This window comes from Aspergillus lucknowensis, assembly GCF_044049455.1.
Source record: "Aspergillus lucknowensis strain CBS 449.75 chromosome Unknown BJX67scaffold_1, whole genome shotgun sequence".
Lineage (NCBI taxonomy): Eukaryota > Fungi > Ascomycota > Eurotiomycetes > Eurotiales > Aspergillaceae > Aspergillus > Aspergillus lucknowensis.
The window spans coordinates 916,641-934,203 of NW_027263545.1; the positions used below are offsets into that span (position 1 = coordinate 916,641).

Here is a 17,563-nt window from a genome sequence, read left to right on the forward strand (position 1 = left end):
AACACCCCTTGAGGATGATTCCAAACGAAACGGCAGGGATGCTCGGAAGACCAAACATTCATAAGACGGCCATTCTTGCAGCCTCGATGTCGTCGTTCTCCAATTCGCCTCAACACCCGCAAACCAACCCTCCATCACAAAAATGCATTCCTCCATCAAACTCCTCATTGCCACTATCCCCGCCCTCGCAGCTTCAGCCTGCATCGGTCCCCCGGTGAACCAAGCGACCCTGGATCTCCTCAAGAGCTTCGAGAAGTTTGTCGGGGAAGTCTACGATGACGGCTATGGAAACCCAACCATCGGCTACGGCCATCTCTGCGCAGACTGGTCCTGCTCCGACATCCCCTTCCCTCAGCCTCTGACTGAGGATACCGCGTCCCAGCTTCTCGCCGGTGACATTGTGGTTCGTCTCCCCCTTCCCTCAGCCCTGACCCCGGCTACTAGTACAAGACATGGGACATTGATATTGATATACCTTCCAACAGGGCTTCCAGGACGATGTGACCAACGCGCTCGCCGACCCGGTCACCCTGGACGACAACCAGTATGGTGCGCTGGTCTCGTGGACCTACAACATCGGGGGCGGAGCGATGGGCTCCTCGAGCCTTGTCGAGCGCCTGAATGAAGGCCAGGACGTCGTTACCGTGGTCAACGAAGAGCTGCCGCAGTGGAATCTTGTAGACGGGGTGGTCTCCGACGGCCTTGTTCGCAGGAGGGAGGCTGAGTTGGCCTTGTTCAACACTCCCAGTGACGTTGGGGCCTTGCCTGTCGCTTGCTAGGTCTCCCGTAACATGGGGTGAGGGGCCAGTGCATCGCCTCCTCTGAGATGGTGGTGGAACTATGGAGAGGGGTGGTCAAGCTCCGAGAGTGTATATTATTCACTACCCGTTGAAGCAGAAGGCACAAAGGATATAGTTACATTCGAGGATGATCTCCGCTGTTTCTCTGGAAGAGGAAATGAACACGCCCTTGAAACGTTGAGTGTACAGCTCGTTACTAGGTAGTATGAATTTCGGATGCGCAAGGCGAATAAAAGAAACTGAAGAAGCCCCAGACTGGGGATGCAAATCCTGCGAGATAACAAGACGCTCTGATGCAACCCAACGTCCGCCCCCCAACGCCATTCGCTAAAAATCCCTGTTCAACAGACCGTAGCTATATACTGGTAAGAACTTATAACTGAATTAGATCAACCTCGGAGAAGTCCGGAGGGCTACGACTGAAGATAGTCCGGCATTTCCCATCCAATGCCTGGTACTCATTACTAATCCAGATATGTTTGCTGAACCGCTGAGTATGGTAAACCTCGTCGTCACTGACTCCAAGGTCATCACGCGGGATCCAGATGACTGGACGTTTGGCACGCAGCGCGTCATGTTGGAAGGCACGCTGGACAAGGTGATCACGTTCGTCAGGCGTTAGATCCTCCAACTCGTCATGTATGCCTGCAAACAAAGCCGAGCCGTTGTGATTCCTTGCAGGGGCTTGGGCCTCGGCATCTTGCTGAAGCTTTTCACGCATGCGCTGTATGGTTGGAACCGCTTGCTCCGAGTTCGTCCCAAAGTATTTGGATCTTCGGTTCGGAGACTGAGTGGCCCAAGACCGACGAGGAGAGTTGGCGTGGGTAGCGGTATGTGGATCGAGGCTTTGGCCTTTCCGCCTGAGCCCGGATGGCCGTCTCCCCACGCCGCCACCTTCAAATTTCTTCAATTCAATATCGCGGGCTTCATGATCGGCCTCAAACTCAGCGCGTTCATGGTCTTTCAACTGACGCTCAATGGTGTCCCTTCTTTCCTGTTCCTCCTCCTCTTCCTCATCGTTTAGCCCCAACCGCGCCCTCTGCGCACGAGCAAACTCTTCGTCTCGGCGAACGGCTTCCTCCTCCAACGTGATCGGTAGGTAACGAATCAGGGGCCCAAAAGCTTCATTCAACAAGAATTGGAACCCAGCTGTGAGTACCATCACGACAATCATGATAATTGCTTGCCCCTCACAGGCTACGGTGCCCTTGTCATCTCGAACCAAGAAGAAAAGCCCAATCAGACTGAGCTCCATGACATAGATACCAGTGAACAATTGGTTGATAGCCTTTGGAAAGAGTAACCCCCCGGTGTCGAAACGGAACTTTGTCACATAGAGGGTGTTGTAACGGTACACGAACCAGAACAAACCAAAGGTAATAATGTTGAACACCAGGATAAGAGGCGCAATAACCGAATAGATCAACCCTAAAACTCAGTTAGATAGATTCTGACTGGATGGAAGGCTAATGCCACATACCAATGGATGCAAGAGTAGTATAGACCGGGAAGAAAGTACCCCACTGCATCTGGTTGAGATTGGTGGTTCGTGCCCACTTTCTGCGTGCAGTCGTGTCCAACAATGGAGCAAGGATAAACCAGCTCACAAGACTAAAGATCTGGACTAAGGCTCCGGCACTCACTGACAGTGCTTGCAGAATCATATAGGAGAAGAAGTAATTGCTGGACAGGGGGATATTCTGGGCCAGAAGTTCCGGCCAGCTTGTGACGTCGGTGATATTGTTAATGATGGTGGAGAAACTGGACGAGATCGCGACCACCAGAAACAGCTGAACGAACAAGAAGGCGAAGTAGTAATTCTGTACCGTGAGCTCAATGCCCATGCCTGTGTGCAGGCCCTGTGCCCGGCAGAGGAACCGAAGGAGTAGTGGGAGGATCGCCATCAAGATAGCCAAGAATAGCGGGGGGAGGATACCTTGGACAGCGGAGATGAACCACTCCGGCATGTCAGATATCCATGACAGCCAAGTGAACGCGTCTTCGAGGTAAGAGAGTTGAGAAAGTAAACCGGTAAAGGCCACCGGAAATGCCCAGCCGATCACCATTCCAATGACGATCGCCAGGATCCCAAACGTGCGGAGATAACGTTCCCACCATTTGATGGACATGTTGTCCCAGATCACGTCGTCTGGGGAGATTTCCACGGTACGAGGGGCCATCTGCTTAGGCACATGATGGCTTACTGCTTGGCAAGCCATATGCGCAGCTACCTGGTGGTTGAACTGGATGAAGGCTGAATTCATAAGTGGAAATCTTTCAGGGTGCTGCTGGTCAACCTCAATCTCCAGGTTTAAGCGAGCAACCTCTTTGCGGCAATAGTCGATGGTATCAACCTTTTTCCCAACAAGCCAAAGAGAAGGCATCCAGCTGATTCCGAAAATCGGCAGTCGCATCGTTTCTCGGTCTCTTGGACGAATATACTTTTGCCAGAGTGGTTGGCCAATATCAGACTTGTTGAAATTCTCATTGTATGCCACGGGATACGTGTCATCTTTATCCTCTGCGCCGTCGTTTCGCGCAATTCTAATGTCATTCTCCGCGCGTGCCCTCACTGGTGAGTCTCCTTCCAAGCTAGAACGCTCTCCCATATCGACAACGGGAGTCTCGGGAGCCGTGAGCGGGAACTCGTCCGGTTCCGTTTGGTTACTGGATTTGGATTGATTGGATGGTCGACTTTTCCAGAACGGCCTCCTCGGTTGCGATTCTCCCCCAGTGCTAGCCTGCACGACTGTGAGATCCTCTCGACCACGGATATTGTCAGTGTCCCCAACCGCAAACCTCTCAGATGGAGTCAGGTCGGTATCTGGCAGACCCTGATCATTCTTCTTCACATTGGCAAAGACAGACCTGCCCAGCTTACCGACACCTTGGCTGACGGCGCCTGCGAGGCCCAGAGCCGGCTCCAACGGCTTTATATATGTCGTCTTGCCAGATTTTGTTCCTTTTCGAGTTAACTTATCACGGTGTAAAACTTCCTGGAGTGTATGAGCCTGGTGCGGGTCGCCGGAGCTGACCCCAGCGCCCATAGATAGTCTCGAAGCTTTCATATCAGCTAATTCTTTTTCTCGTCTGTCGGCTTTTCTAATCCCGGCCTTCCTCGCTTCTGCTCCCGCCTGCTTCTTCTGAGCCTTCTTGCACTTGATAATCAATTCGGTTTCAGCGGTCTCGAGCTTCAAAGCCAGCCTATCACGCTCTTTCACTTTCTCGTTGAGATCGTCAAAATTCCGATTGATCCATATGTTCCGAATTCCGCCAGGGAAAACATCGTATAATTTCTGCAGAGCATCAACGGAAAGCCAAGGTTCTGGGATAGCCGTCACCAGGACAGTTGTTGCAGATGCTCGCAATCGATGTTGAGGGGACGTCAGGTACGCTTGGCGGAGACGTATGTAGCCTCTTAGTTCATCAAAGAAAACGGCACACACGTAGATAATGACAATTACTGCCAAAATCAAATGGCCCCAATAGCGATGAGTATTCTCTGGAGCAACATTACCCCAGGCCAATTGATCTAAGCCAGTCACATTCCACCGATCCCCCGTGTGCGTTCCGTTCTTGTGGGCTCGATCCTTACCACCAACCTTATTTAATGGTAACAACGTTGGTAGAATGATACAGCCGAGAGGGATGAAGATTTTGAGTAGCATGCGTAGGTAGCGAAGAAAGAAGTATGCGTCCAGACCACATTTCTGGATAAATTCCGAGCTGGATGTTCGAAAAATGGGGCTAATCCATCTGAAGAGGCCAGGGGGTGACGGTTTAGTTCTCTCCCTGTCAGGGACCAAGTACGTTCGGGGTTGGCTGTAGAGCGATCTCACAGTTAGCGATACCGGTCTGTTAGCGAAGTTCAGTCATGTCACCCACTAAATTCGAGTAAGCTTTCCTTTTAGGAGCATAAACAGGAGGAATTCGACAGCAAAGATAATGATGGCAGTCGCCAATGACGCAAGGAATGTCTTGATTGAGATGCCCTCCTTCGTTTGGCCATTGCCACCCGCCTGTTCCAAGGCCGATCCCAAGTCATTTGGCATTTTTGCTAGCTCTCAGGGTATCCTAGAGCGCTTATCATGTGTCTATAAGAATTCGCGATGCCGAATGTGGCGGTTTGAAGCGCCCAAAGACGAGAGTCCAGCGGGGTCCAACCGTTAGGGGTGTTGTCGACGTTCAGTGCATTCCGGGGAGAGTTCGACGAGTAGAGGGAGACAATTGCAGCGACGGAAGAAAAGTAAAATTTTGTCCGAAGATGACAAAAATGAGGTTGTGTGAGGCCGTTTTTGAGTGAGATGCAGGAAGGAATCAAGAACAAAGCAGAGAAGCACCAAAATGAAAAGCCAGCAAGATCTCCGTCAAGCCACAGATAAAGCCATCATTTATCGCTGATCAAAGACAAAATCTGTGAGCCATGAGCACGCCTCATTCGTCAGAATCGCAGATCATAACCTTTGAGTGGGTGGCCACCAAGCGCCGGCCGCAACTTGGCGACACCAACGGCAGGCGTCACAGCGCTCCTCTTCCTCGCGGCCGTTTCAACCGCCCAAACCGCTGGTCAAAGGATTGGTTCAGGTGAAACAGAGCGCTTTCACAAGGAATTCCAGGCGCTTGGATGCCCCAAAATAACAACAGTAAAGAGGATCATAGAGTCCCAAGTCTCAAGGAAGTTCCCAACAGAGCTGCTTCCACACTGATGAAGTGGCAAGTGAGGGCCTGCAGCTTCTCCCGATTTGGTATGGTGTTGATCTCTCGGGCTCGGGCTCCAGCTCCAGCTCCAGGGGCTCCAGTCCAGTTCCAGGGTGCCCAGGCAAACCACAATTCTCTGATTGGTGAGGACCGTCCCAGCCAGATGGGGAAGGAGCTTCCAGGATTGATGGATTCCCAGCCCTGGAGCCCTGGAGAAAAGGATACTCCGAAGTCATGCTCAGCCATGTCGTACAAGCGGTGTCAGCAGGCCTTGGTTGAGCACGGCCCATGACGTAATAACCTTTGAAATCGCGTGGCTTTTCCAGAGATCAAGCACGTGAGATCTCACGTGAAACTGTGGCTGGGCATCCACGCCCGCCAAAAAAGGAAACACTTTACGCGTGAGACGCGTCGCACTCGCGTTCCTCGAACCCACACTCAACAATTCTTTGTCGGCCCAGGCAAGATTGTTATCGCACTCCAGTCCGAACAATCCCTCTTTCCGACGTCTTCATCACCTCCAAATCCATTACTTTTCCCCTCCCTCGCGTCGCCTGAATTCCATCCTTCTTTTTGTTTGTTTTTGCCGCTGTTCGTCTCAACTCCCGGCAGTCACCACAAGATGTCTTCTCCTGCTTCTTCTCGGCGAAGGGGTCGTCCAGCGAGAGACTCAGCGACAGCGTCACCAGCCCGCTCGGTACGCTCGCAGCAGCAACCTCAGACCAGCAGCCCTGCTCAGACAACACCCCGTGCTTCACGGCGTCTACGAGGCGAGGGCGCTGTCCCGTCCTCATCTCCCATGTTCTTTCAGTCCTCGCCGGTCAGGGAAAATAACAGCAGTGCCGACACGCCAGATGCCCGAATGGAAGAGCCCAGCTCTCCCATAAGAGCCTCATCGGGTATATACGAGGGCGAGACGACTCCACGCGCAAATGGGAACGCCGTGAGAGGTGGGTATCTCGATACTACGATTCGGCAGGCAGCCACTGACTTGTAGAACACAGATTCGTCCCCAATTCGTTACGTATCCAGCTCCAGCCCGACGCGCTCCTTTGGCCACCAGACAGGCCATTCCGATATTCCCAGCAGTAGTAGCGGTTTATTCGTTTCCTCTCGACAGGGCTTAGATGGCCACCGCGTTGTCTCTCGCCGCAGCGACCTTCATTCTGGCGGTTTCGGGCAAACTCCGAGCCGCAGACGCAGGGTGTTCGTGGACGCAAATGGTGTGCCTGTAGCCGATGGAGACCCTCAATCGGACGCAACATTCTCGAATATCCACCCGGATACCTCAGAGGCAGAGGCAATGGGTGGAAACTCGACTCGTACAGTTTGGGGGACTAACATCTCCATCCAAGATTCTATGGTCGCCTTCAAGAATTTCCTCTACAATTTCACCACGAAATACCGCCTGTGGGCGGACGGAGCTACCGAAGATGAGACACGCCGGATGGGAGAGGCAGCTGAAGAACGAGAGTACGTCAATATGCTTCATACAATGCGTCAATTGGGTGTTACCAGTCTCAACCTGGATGCGAAGAATCTCAAGGCGTACCCGCCAACCTTGAAGCTGTGGCATCAGCTCCACGGATACCCTCAAGAAATCATTCCTCTCATGGATCAGAGCGTGAGGGACGTTATGGTCGAGCTGGCAGCCAAGGAGATGGAGCGGCTGCGGTCTCAAATTCAACGGAACCAGAACAACCACAGGGACTTGAGTTCCGCCTCGGTAGTGCCCAGTTCCGATGTTCTGAGCGACAGTGGCAGGATACCGCAGACAGAGATCCCGGATCTAGTAGCAGAGGCCGAGACCAAGCCGTACAAAATCCTTCCATTTGGACTCGATTCTACAGTCAATATGAGAGATCTCGATCCCGCTGGTAAAGTCGCACCATACACCGAAACATGGAGGCTTGACTGACGGGTCTTTTAGATATGGACAAGCTGGTGAGCATCAAAGGCTTGGTTATTCGAGCTACACCCATTATACCTGACATGAAAGAAGGTTCGTAGCTTGATCTAAATCCACCATGAAAACCACTAACTCGTGGTCTGCAGCATTCTTCCGCTGTCAAGCCTGCAACCATTCAGTTCAAGTCGATATCGACCGCGGCAAGATCGCCGAGCCCACAATCTGCCCCCGTCAAGTATGCCAGGAGAGAAATTCAATGCAGATCGTCCACAACCGCTGCGTCTTTGCCGATAAACAAGTGATCAAACTACAGGAGACTCCTGACAGCATTCCTGATGGTCAAACGCCTCACTCCGTGTCCCTGTGTGTGTACGATGAATTGGTGGATGTCTGCAAAGCGGGTGACCGTGTTGAAGTTACAGGGATCTTCCGTTCCAACCCTGTGCGCATCAATCCCCGCCAGCGGACCCAGAAGAGCCTCTTCAAAACTTACATCGATGTTCTTCATGTTCAGAAAATTGATCGCAAGAAATTGGGCATAGACGTGTCAACCGTTGAACAAGAGCTCTCTGAACAAGCCGCCGGAGATGCTGAGCAAACCCGGAAGATCACTGCAGAAGAAGAAGAGAAAATCAGGCGAACATCAACCAGGCCCGATCTGTATGAGCTTCTTGCACGATCCCTGGCGCCTAGTGTTTACGAGATGGATGATGTTAAGAAAGGTATCCTGCTCCAGCTCTTTGGTGGTACCAACAAGTCGTTCCAGAAGGGTGGTAACCCACGTTATCGTGGCGATATCAATGTACTCCTATGCGGTGACCCCTCAACCTCGAAATCCCAATTACTCCGATATGTCCACAAAATCGCTCCACGAGGTGTATACACTAGCGGGAAGGGATCATCCGCGGTCGGTCTCACAGCGTATGTCACCCGTGATCCAGAGACCCGCCAGATGGTCCTGGAGTCTGGTGCCTTGGTTCTGTCGGATGGGGGCGTTTGCTGCATTGACGAGTTTGACAAAATGAATGAATCCACCCGCTCCGTCTTACACGAAGTCATGGAACAGCAGACGGTATCTATCGCCAAAGCGGGTATAATCACGACTCTGAATGCCAGAACGAGTATTCTCGCCTCAGCGAATCCAATCGGCAGCAGGTACAATCCCAACCTGCCTGTGCCTCAGAACATTGACCTGCCACCTACCCTGCTGTCACGTTTCGATCTGGTATACCTTGTACTCGACCGCGTGGACGAACAAGAAGATCGTCTCCTCGCCAAACACCTCGTCAACATGTATCTCGAAGATAAGCCAGAAAACGCAAGCAGCTGGGAAGTTTTAGTAAGTGAAAACCAATGATAATCCAGCGTGATGAATGCTGATAATTGAAACTCTGCAGCCCATCGAATTCTTGACGGCCTACATTACATACGCCAAAACCAAGGTGCATCCCGTCCTCACACCCGGCGCCGGAAAGGCGCTTTCCGACGCGTACGTCAATATGCGTAAGCTTGGAGATGATATCCGGTCGTCAGACCGCCGAATCACCGCAACCACTCGTCAACTGGAGTCCATGATCCGACTCGCTGAAGCTCACGCACGTATGCGACTCTCCCCGGAGGTGACAGCAGACGATGTGGAAGAGGCCGTTCGCTTGATTCGCTCTGCCATTAAACAAGCAGCAACAGACTCCCGTACCGGCTTGATTGATATGGGACTGCTCACAGAGGGCACAAGCGCAAGCGAGAGGCGAAACAAGGACGCGTTGAAGCGTGGTGTTCTAGGCTTGGTCGACGACCTGGCTGGTGGAAGCGGCTCAGCCCGCTGGGCGGAGGTCTATCGGGTCCTGAATGATCAGGCCAGTACGGGGGTGGATAGTGCTCAGTTCACTGAGGCCGTTCGGGCCCTCGAGTCTGAAGGCCTTGTGAACGTTCTTGGCGAGGGCGCACGAAGAAGTATCCGCCGTGCTGCTAGCGCAATCGCGTGAGGTGTTGCCGATTGGTGATGAGGATATGATGATATGGAGTACATAATACATGTGATGTCAATGATCAGCTATCAACACAGGTTTCAGAGGGGAGTCAGGTGTTAGGTTACAGTTACAAATAGGGGATTGTTTCATGTACAATCAGAAAGCCAATTCTATTCAGAGTAAGTAAATTAATCATTCCATAAAAGCATGTATGTCTTCGTCCGGTTTAGCATAGCCTCTTCTTGGTATGAAGCCCCGTGGTTTCACTAAGCTTGGTTTGTTGAATGCTTTACCACACGGCCATATGGCTTGAGGTTGAGTCCCTTACCTCTCGAGCGATGCTAGACACCTCACAATATACCCCGGGCACGCGTCTCGTGGCCGGCTCATGCCATCCATGGATCAATTTCTCAACTTCCGTTCCAGGGTCTCGTCCGGTTCTCAATTTGGCCTGTGAGCCGCTTGCTTCCGTCTAGAGGGAGATTTAACCTGAGTCGGCTACTCGGGGCCGGTAAATTTGAATATTTGAGGTGCTAGAGTTACAATTCTTCCCTTTTACAGGCTCTCCCCGTAGTGTATCGTCTGTCTTATTGGCGCCCGCCACATAATGAACCGAAATATATCCTGGGTTCCCAGGCCCGGAGGACGAGGCTCAGTCCAGCGCGGCACCAAACGTAGGCTACGTTCGGGAGGCTAGCTATGCCAAAAGCAGCACTGGTATCTTCGATAGTAGAGCGAAGGAGTGTGACATGATGGAAGCTGGGTGGAGTACGATAGATCGAGAGGGAGAAAAAAAAAACGAAAGGATAGCCGAACGCGGGGGTTGAACCCGCAACCTTGAGATTAAGAGTCTCACGCTCTGCCGATTGAGCTAGCCCGGCCGTCTGATTTTCAACCAACTAAAATTTGCATACATAAAGCTGGAACGAAATTTATCGCTAGTTTCGGACGAAAATGGGATGTTGGAATATAGTCCAAGGGTCCACGGATCCTCTTCAAGGGGTGCTTTTTGATACTATGTTGATACTCACAGCAATTGTCATTACAAGCAGCGATGAGAGCAGTGTTGAGATGATGCATGAATCGTGACATTATTGTTCGAAGTCCAATGGGCGCACTCTTCAGGAAGATGTGAGCAACATCGGAGCGTGTTTCACCAGGCTTGAAGCAGGAAAGCGTAGCGTGTCTTTGAAGACACGGAAACAACACATGCTCAATCGAGTGGCTCAGGTGGATTCCGTCTCGCCTGCGCCAACCCTTGTCTGGAAGAGTGCCGATGGCGATAAGCTCCATACCTGGCCTGCTTGAGCTCGCGGCCCTCATCCTCGTCCAGAGGCCAATGTGTCGGGAAACTGGTGTCCCAGGTCAATTAGGAGATAATAATAACAATCTATCCTGTCCTTACTTCTCGAACTTTGCTGGGTGAATGACTGGTTGACAGAGCGTGGGAAGGCACGTGCCCGGAGAGCATCCGACGCTAGTCGCCGCCGTCGACCTCACCAGAACAGAAGCTTCAGAGCTCCACTGGGCAGCTCACGATAACTTTGATCCCCCCGCCCGCCACTCGTGGCCAAGACTGTTGCTCTCTTCCAAGGGTGATTATTTTTTCCCTCACATCTTCTCTTTCTCCTCTCCCTGTGCTGGGGTCTTCTGATTGACCTCTCACTTCTCTTCCAATCCTGTGCTAAGACTCGTTCTCACCTCAATTGCCGATCCTTCGGCGACCCAGCGTTCGTCTCTGATTTGCTCATCCAGGCGCTGGACCTACACCTCGCCAGAGGTCGCTGCCCAGCATGAGGTCAGTCGGCCAATGTCTGTCAATCCAACTGCCGCGACATTACTGATGTTTTGTTCTCACCAGGTTTGGCGAGCACCTCCGGTCGTCGCAGATTAAAGAGTACTATTGGTTCTACATCAACTATGAGGGGCTAAAAAAAGCCCTTAAGACCGGCTACGTTACCGAACCAACACCCGATAACACAAAACCTGATCGCAAACCATGGACGGAGGATGATGAACGACATTTTGTGAGCCTGCTGGAAAGCGAACTGGACAAGGTTTTCAATTTTCAGAAGCTCAAGAGCGAGGAGATCGTCCGCCGGATCCAGGAGAGCGAGAAGGACGTGGACGATGTTGTGTCGCGCTTGAACAGCGCGAACGACTCCCGCGGCACTGGTCGGTCCAGCAGGCCTCCTCCATCCGATGAGGAGTTCCTCATCCTTGAGCAGGTGCTGAGTGACATCATCGCCGACGTTCACGACCTTGCTAAATTCACACAATTGAACTATACTGGATTCCAGAAGATCATAAAGAAACACGATGTACGTATCCTCGCCACTTGGTACGCGGCGCAGGAGAATGGCTATACTGACAATTGGTCTAGAAACAAACCCAATGGCACCTCAAGCCTGTCTTCGCCGCCCGGCTCAATGCCAAGCCTTTCTTCAAAGATAACTACGACGCGTTCGTAGTGAAGCTATCCAAGCTCTACGATCTAGTTCGAACCAAAGGAAACCCGATCAAGGGAGATTCTGCAGCTGGTGGCACCCAGCAGAACTTTGTCCGTCAAACAACCAAGTACTGGGTTCATCCTGACAATATCACAGAATTGAAGTTGATTATCCTCAAGGCATGCCACCTCATTATCCCTCCAGGACCTCCACTAACGCCGCCTAGCACCTTCCCGTCCTTGTATTCAACGCGAACAAAGAGTTCGAAGAAGAGGACTCGGCTATTACCTCCGTCTACTATGACAATCCCCAAACTTGGGAGCTCTACCAGGGTCGCCTGAAGAAGACCGAGGGAGCCGAGGCTATCCGACTAAGATGGTACGGTGGTATGGGGAGCGATCAAATTTTTGTGGAACGAAAAACCCATCGTGAGGATTGGACTGGAGAGAAATCCGTAAAGGCACGCTTTTCCCTCAAGGAGAAGCATGTGAACGATTACCTGGCTGGCCGTCTGACGGTAGATCGCATATTCGAGAAAATGCGCAAGGATAAGAAGAAGAGCGAAGGTGAGATTGCCGACCTGGAACAGCTAGCTCGGGAGATCCAGTATCGGGTGATCACCCGAAGGCTGGTGCCAGTGACGAGAACATTTTATCACCGAACCGCCTTCCAGCTTCCTGGGGATGCGAGAGTCCGTATTTCGCTTGACACAGAACTGACCATGATCCGAGAGGATAACATGGATGGTCGCAGGAGAGCCGGTAGCAACTGGCGTAGGATGGATATCGGAGTTGACTGGCCGTTTAATCGGCTACCGCCTGAGGATGTCGAGCGCTTCCCTTACGCCGTTTTGGAGGTGAAACTTCAGACACAGGCAGGCCAGGAGCCACCTCAGTGGATTCGCGACCTAACCGCTAGCCACTTGGTGGAAGCTGTACCAAAGTACAGCAAGTTTATCCACGGAACTGCAACATTATTCCCTGATCGGATTCACCTACTCCCGTTCTGGATGCCACAAATGGATGTTGACATTCGGAAACCCGCAACACGTCTCTTTGGTATTCAGCGTCCATTGACAAGCACCTCGCTTTCGGCAAATGAGACACCAGAAGACGATGAATCAGAAGACGAGGAGCTTGACGCAGGACAGGGAGGCAGGAATGGGAGACCACGAGAAGCTTCTGCCCAATCGGGAGTTAGCGAAGTCGGACAGAACGCTCTGTTCGATGACATTGACGGGAACGCACTGGATATTGAGGAACGTATTGCGGCCCAGCCTCTTCCTGGGGACGAGGACTACCCGTTGTATGACTCGGATGAAGAGTCGATTGACTCGGGCGAGCTGGAAGAGGCACGACAGGTCGGCGGTTGGTATTACTATGAGCAGTTGGCAAAGTATTACGCTCAGCGGTTTAAAAACGGAGCAATCGACGTGCTCAAGGCGCTTATCCCCCGGCCGATGCCTACGAATATGCCTCCTCCTGAGCAGAGCGGGATTATGGTATTGGGGAGTGGGCGGACCATCAAGAGGTTCGTGGCTCCTAAAGGTAAACGTAAGTAACGCACTCGCCCCCTTCCCAAGCATTGATATACCTGACGCTCCTCAGGTATTCACGTTCCTGTCCGTGTCGAACCAAAAGTGTATTTCGCAGCCGAGAGAACATTCTTGTCCTGGCTGGAATTCTCCATCCTTCTTGGAACAATCGCCGCCACCCTCCTGAATTTTGGCCAAGACTACATCACATTTGCCTGCTCCTGGGCCTTCACCATCCTCGCCGCTCTAGCCCTTCTTTATAGTCTCGTGCTATATATCTGGCGCGTGGATAAAATCCGGAAACGCCGCGACGTGAAACGAGTGTACTACGAGAAATGGGGACCCACGGTCGTTGGCATCGGCCTGGTCACAATCATGTTGGTGAACTTTGGGTTGCGTGTTCGGCAAGCAGGGTTTACGTCAAGGGATGGTGATCCCGGTAGTACAAAACCCGGTCGTGATGATCTATGATGTTGGTCTGTACTTGTGATTGTGGGGTTTGTATCTGGCATATGTTTGAGGTGTCTTTATACTTGTGCACAGCGTTTTTGCCATTCGACCGTGGAATGATTGTGGGGAATGAATGACCTGTACAAAACCATGTCTATTTGTATACTCTATTCTTCTGTGATATGATTATCAGGACGATGCGATGGATCTTGGAAATTGAGAACCTACAGATGATTCACAATGTGGAGGATCGAGTTCGCCTCTATATACCGGGTCACGGTAACTAACTACAGTTTGTCCCTTAATAATCCACAACCTAAAAGGTCCTTGAGCTTGGATTGTGGCACTGGGCGTTGGGAGCGATTGCTACAAGTAAGGTCTGTACACAAAAGCCACGCCAACAGCCCACTTTCACAGAAGAGGCATACTCCGACACGCGGTGGGGTGTTGTATTCTATACAAAAGCCTCATATGTTCTCGAATGTATAATGGTCAGTACTCAAAATCATCGTCTACACCACCCTTGCTTGATTCCTTCGAAACAGCCTCCTGCTTTCTATACATTTCGGCAACAGCCTTCGTCGTAGTCGCCTGCTCAGGCTTCTTATCGTCTCGTATCTTAATAAACCGGGGAAACCGGAGAGAAATGCCCTTCGCATCGAGAAATTCATCAGCGGCAGCTTTATACCGCGGGCTCAGCGTCAGATCGGCGGTCTTGACTTCCCAGACGAACCGCGGTTCGAGCCAGACATCTGGCTGGTCCTTCGGGACGGTGGAGTGCGAATAGAAGGGCTTCGGGCGGTCAATGGTAAGCGGGGAGAGAGTTTTATGGAGTTCATCGAGAACGGCGTCGGAGAAGCCGGTGCCGATGTTGCAGACTGATTCGTAGGTTTGGGTGTTGGAGTTGTAGGCGGCTAGGAGGAAGGCGCCAAACACAGAGGTGCGTTTTCCGCGGCCATAGTAGGCGCCTAGGACGACGAGGTCGAGGGAGTCGCCGACGCCGGCGAGGTAGTCCTTCTTCACCTGAGGGCCGGGATTGTGTTAGATTTTTGGGCTCAAGAGTATGTGATTGTGGTATAGTATTGGAAGGGACTGGGACGCACCTTGAGCCAGTTGCGGCTGCGTTTACTTGGCTCGTAGCCGCTTTCTTCCGTGTCGAGCATTTTCACCATCAAACCTTCGCACGAAGCTTTGACAGATTCGTCAAGGAGGTTTTGTATCTCGTCAAGGTCGTTTGTGTTTCCATATTGAGCGAATTGGAATTCGCCCTCGACAACTCGGAAGGACTCATGTAGGAGTTGTCGGCGCTCTCGGAGCGTCTTCTTAACTGTTGGCTTCAGCCAGGTCAGCGAAGTCAAAGACAAGGATATATGGAACGAAAAGTGTACCTCGTCATTCAGGAAAAGAAGGTCGAATGCGAACACGCAGACTTTGACCTTGACGTCTTCCGCCTTGACGTCTTTCCGTTTTCGAGTCATTAATTGCTGGAAAGGGAGCACTTTCTTGTTGACCGTGTCCCAAGCGACAGTTTCACAGTCTAGCACGAAGCTTTTAACACCAGGTTTTATCCACGCCTTAAGCTTGGCCAATACGTCGGGGTATTTCTTTGATAGGTCTTCCGAGTTTCGAGAGAAGATAGAAGCAAGCCCGGCATCCTCCTTTTTCAATGTGAGCTCGGCTCCTGGATACTTCTTCGTGTCTGCAGGCGCAACATAGTGAATCTGAGCTCTCTCACCATCGTACTTGTATTCGCATGTGAAGTCCTTGCCTTCAAAACGATCAAGTACTTCGGTTATAGATTTTGTTGGCTTAGCGAGCATGGGCTTGATGGGAATACCTGGCTGCAGCTTGCAATGTTCGCGCAAATTGAACAAGCCATGCTCGAGAATGGCCGGGATAATCACTTCGTAGGCGGGCAATTCGCTGTATACCGTTTTCAGGATTCCCTCCCCTTCCGCTAATCTTTCTGCAGAAGGCGTTTTCTCACCCTTTAAGGCGGACTCATGAGCAACAACAGCTTGGGCGATGGCAACGAGCACGGTCTTCTCTGCCAGCCCTAGTCGCAGCTTGCCCTCCAAAAATCGTACAATATACTTGGCTTCGCTTGGACCGCCCTTATTCTTGGTGATATCGATACCCTTGCCGCCTTTTCCGGTAGTTGCCGTGTCAGCAGCAGCAAGTAGTTTCTTGATGCCGGATATTTTCTTGTCTTGGGCACCATGCCCTTGGACTTTGGCAATCACAAGCAGGCCTTCATGCACTCCACGCACAGTCAACGGCTTTGGCTTGAACATTGTGGGTTGATTGGACCTGCTCTTGGCGGCAACCAGACCCAGATCGCCAATTTCGTGCTGGTCTGCCTTGATAACCGCCAGACTACGGCCTGTACTCTCACCGATAGCTTTCATGATCAATGATTCTCCAATTCCCAATTCAATTCCAGCATAGTCAGCGGCAAGCTTGTTGATCATAAGCTGAACTGTTGGAAGAAAATCCTTGGGAGTGAGGCGCAGGACTTGCCGGAGGAAGAGAGAGCAATGAGAAAGGATCTGAAGTCGCTTTGTCGTCATTTCGATAAGAGAAAATGTGGTGCATAGTGCTGCGTACGGAACAGGCTCCCCAGGCTCCCAGTCAGGATATGGATCGTTTCCGCTTCCTTTTAGACTGGCTTGAACCTTTTCAATCTCTTCTTTCTTCAGCTCAGTTTTCTCTTCGGCTTCTTCTTCACTGGCAGACAGCACTTCCTCCGCATCAGATACGTTGGAATCTTCTTGTATTTTTTCTTCAGACTCTTTCTCTGTGCTCTCAGTTGGCGAAGGTTTTGCCTCTGGTTTGCGGAATTCTGAGTTCTTTGGTCCGGGCTTGGGCTCGGGTTTGGAAATGGGCGCGGCATCCTCTTTACACAATGCCTTTCGTCGCCTCTTGTTTTGGGGTTGAAAAATATCGTCCCCTTCACTCCCGCTTTCCTCACTTTTATCTCTTTTTAGTGAATTCAGATCCGAAGCATCATCACCGTCCCCAGTCGCCTTACTTTCCGTAATATCTGTCATGTCGACATCTTTGCCGCTTGTCTGATCAGCTGGCGGCTTAGATTCATTTTCTTCCACGGGAGGAGGCTCCCTTTTTAACTTGCTTGCGGGGGTAGTTGATTTGTTCCGGTTGCCGCCAAAATTGAGTGTGGTTTGCTTCTTAGGAGCGTCGGTATTTGAACCAAAGAATCTCCTGGAAATTGTTGTAAGTACGCCAATTAAGCGACCAGAGAAATCTAGTGCGCCTGAGGGAGCCCCGTAGGACGCACCCGATGTTCAATTGGGAGTCTTTGACATACCCCAGAGTGGCCTGCTTTCCTTCCTTGGACTCTGACATTTTCAGCGCAAGTGGCAGGGTAGGGTGGAATGCAGACAATAAAGGTCTCTTGGGGCAGCTTGAGAGAGAGATAATTGCTCTTGAACGAGGGAGTAGGAAAGGAGATGCGGCACGGATGGGGGCGTGGATCAGCGACAGTTCGAAGGGCGCAATTGAAATTGCGGAGTTACGAAGGGCGTGCATAGACGTTTATAACATAATTTTGCGACTAGGTTTAGGAAGCAACATTGTGAAGACTTCTGAGGGTGATTGCCTGGCGAAGGCAGTCGGCTGTAGGCTCCAAGCTCCAGAAACGCCTTGTTGGAACGCGACGTGACGCGAAGCCGACCGAAGTCACGTGGACTCGTATCGATAAGCCCAAGCGAGCGAGTCACCGCCAGATAACT

General features: G+C 51.6%; 4 protein-coding genes and 1 non-coding gene across 5 annotated transcripts; 2 read left to right on the forward strand and 3 right to left on the reverse strand.

The window, feature by feature from the left end:
- Positions 1–142: 142 nt before the first annotated feature.
- On the forward strand, positions 143–779 carry BJX67DRAFT_376369 (lysozyme; the record flags this gene model as incomplete). Its single annotated transcript, XM_071031861.1, has 2 exons — positions 143–403; positions 486–779. The coding sequence occupies 2 exons, from the start codon at positions 143–145 to the stop codon at positions 777–779; spliced, it is 555 nt and encodes a 184-aa protein (XP_070891541.1).
- A 197-nt stretch (positions 780–976) lies between these two features.
- BJX67DRAFT_12649 (putative DUF221 domain protein) lies at positions 977–5,138 on the reverse strand. The gene is made up of 3 exons (XM_071024480.1): positions 4,686–5,138; positions 2,281–4,622; positions 977–2,228 (listed from the first exon to the last, which is right to left on the reverse strand). Exons 1-3 carry the CDS (start codon positions 4,850–4,852, stop codon positions 1,174–1,176), a joined length of 3,564 nt encoding a protein of 1,187 aa, XP_070891542.1. The 5' UTR covers positions 4,853–5,138; the 3' UTR covers positions 977–1,173.
- Positions 5,139–5,223: 85 nt separating this feature from the next.
- On the forward strand, positions 5,224–13,948 carry BJX67DRAFT_369195 (vacuolar transporter chaperone 4; the record flags this gene model as incomplete). Its single annotated transcript, XM_071030728.1, has 11 exons — positions 5,224–5,240; positions 6,111–6,448; positions 6,503–7,375; positions 7,429–7,500; positions 7,554–8,746; positions 8,805–9,335; positions 11,267–11,698; positions 11,761–12,006; positions 12,054–13,380; positions 13,435–13,800; positions 13,905–13,948. The coding sequence occupies 11 exons, from the start codon at positions 5,224–5,226 to the stop codon at positions 13,946–13,948; spliced, it is 5,439 nt and encodes a 1,812-aa protein (XP_070891543.1).
- On the reverse strand, positions 10,186–10,258 carry BJX67DRAFT_t7. Its single transcript has one exon. It is a non-coding gene; the product is annotated as a tRNA-Lys (tRNA).
- Positions 13,949–14,062: 114 nt separating the features above from the next.
- BJX67DRAFT_386889 (DNA ligase (ATP) CDC9) lies at positions 14,063–17,177 on the reverse strand (the record flags this gene model as incomplete). The annotated part of the gene is made up of 4 exons (XM_071034148.1): positions 14,063–14,834; positions 14,915–15,145; positions 15,200–17,033; positions 17,110–17,177. The coding sequence occupies 4 exons, from the start codon at positions 17,175–17,177 to the stop codon at positions 14,304–14,306; spliced, it is 2,664 nt and encodes an 887-aa protein (XP_070891544.1). The 3' UTR covers positions 14,063–14,303.
- Between the last annotated feature and the right edge of the window lie 386 nt (positions 17,178–17,563).

Coding starts and splice junctions, on each gene's coding strand:
- BJX67DRAFT_12649 (XM_071024480.1), bottom strand. CDS start 4,852: ATGCCAAATGACTTGGGATCGGCCTTGGAACAGGCGGGTGGCAATGGC. Junction 4,623..4,685: donor GGAAAGCTTACTCGAATTTA/GTGGGTGACATG, acceptor ATCGCTCTACAG/CCAACCCCGAACGTACTTGG. Junction 2,229..2,280: donor TACTACTCTTGCATCCATTG/GTATGTGGCATT, acceptor ACTGAGTTTTAG/GGTTGATCTATTCGGTTATT.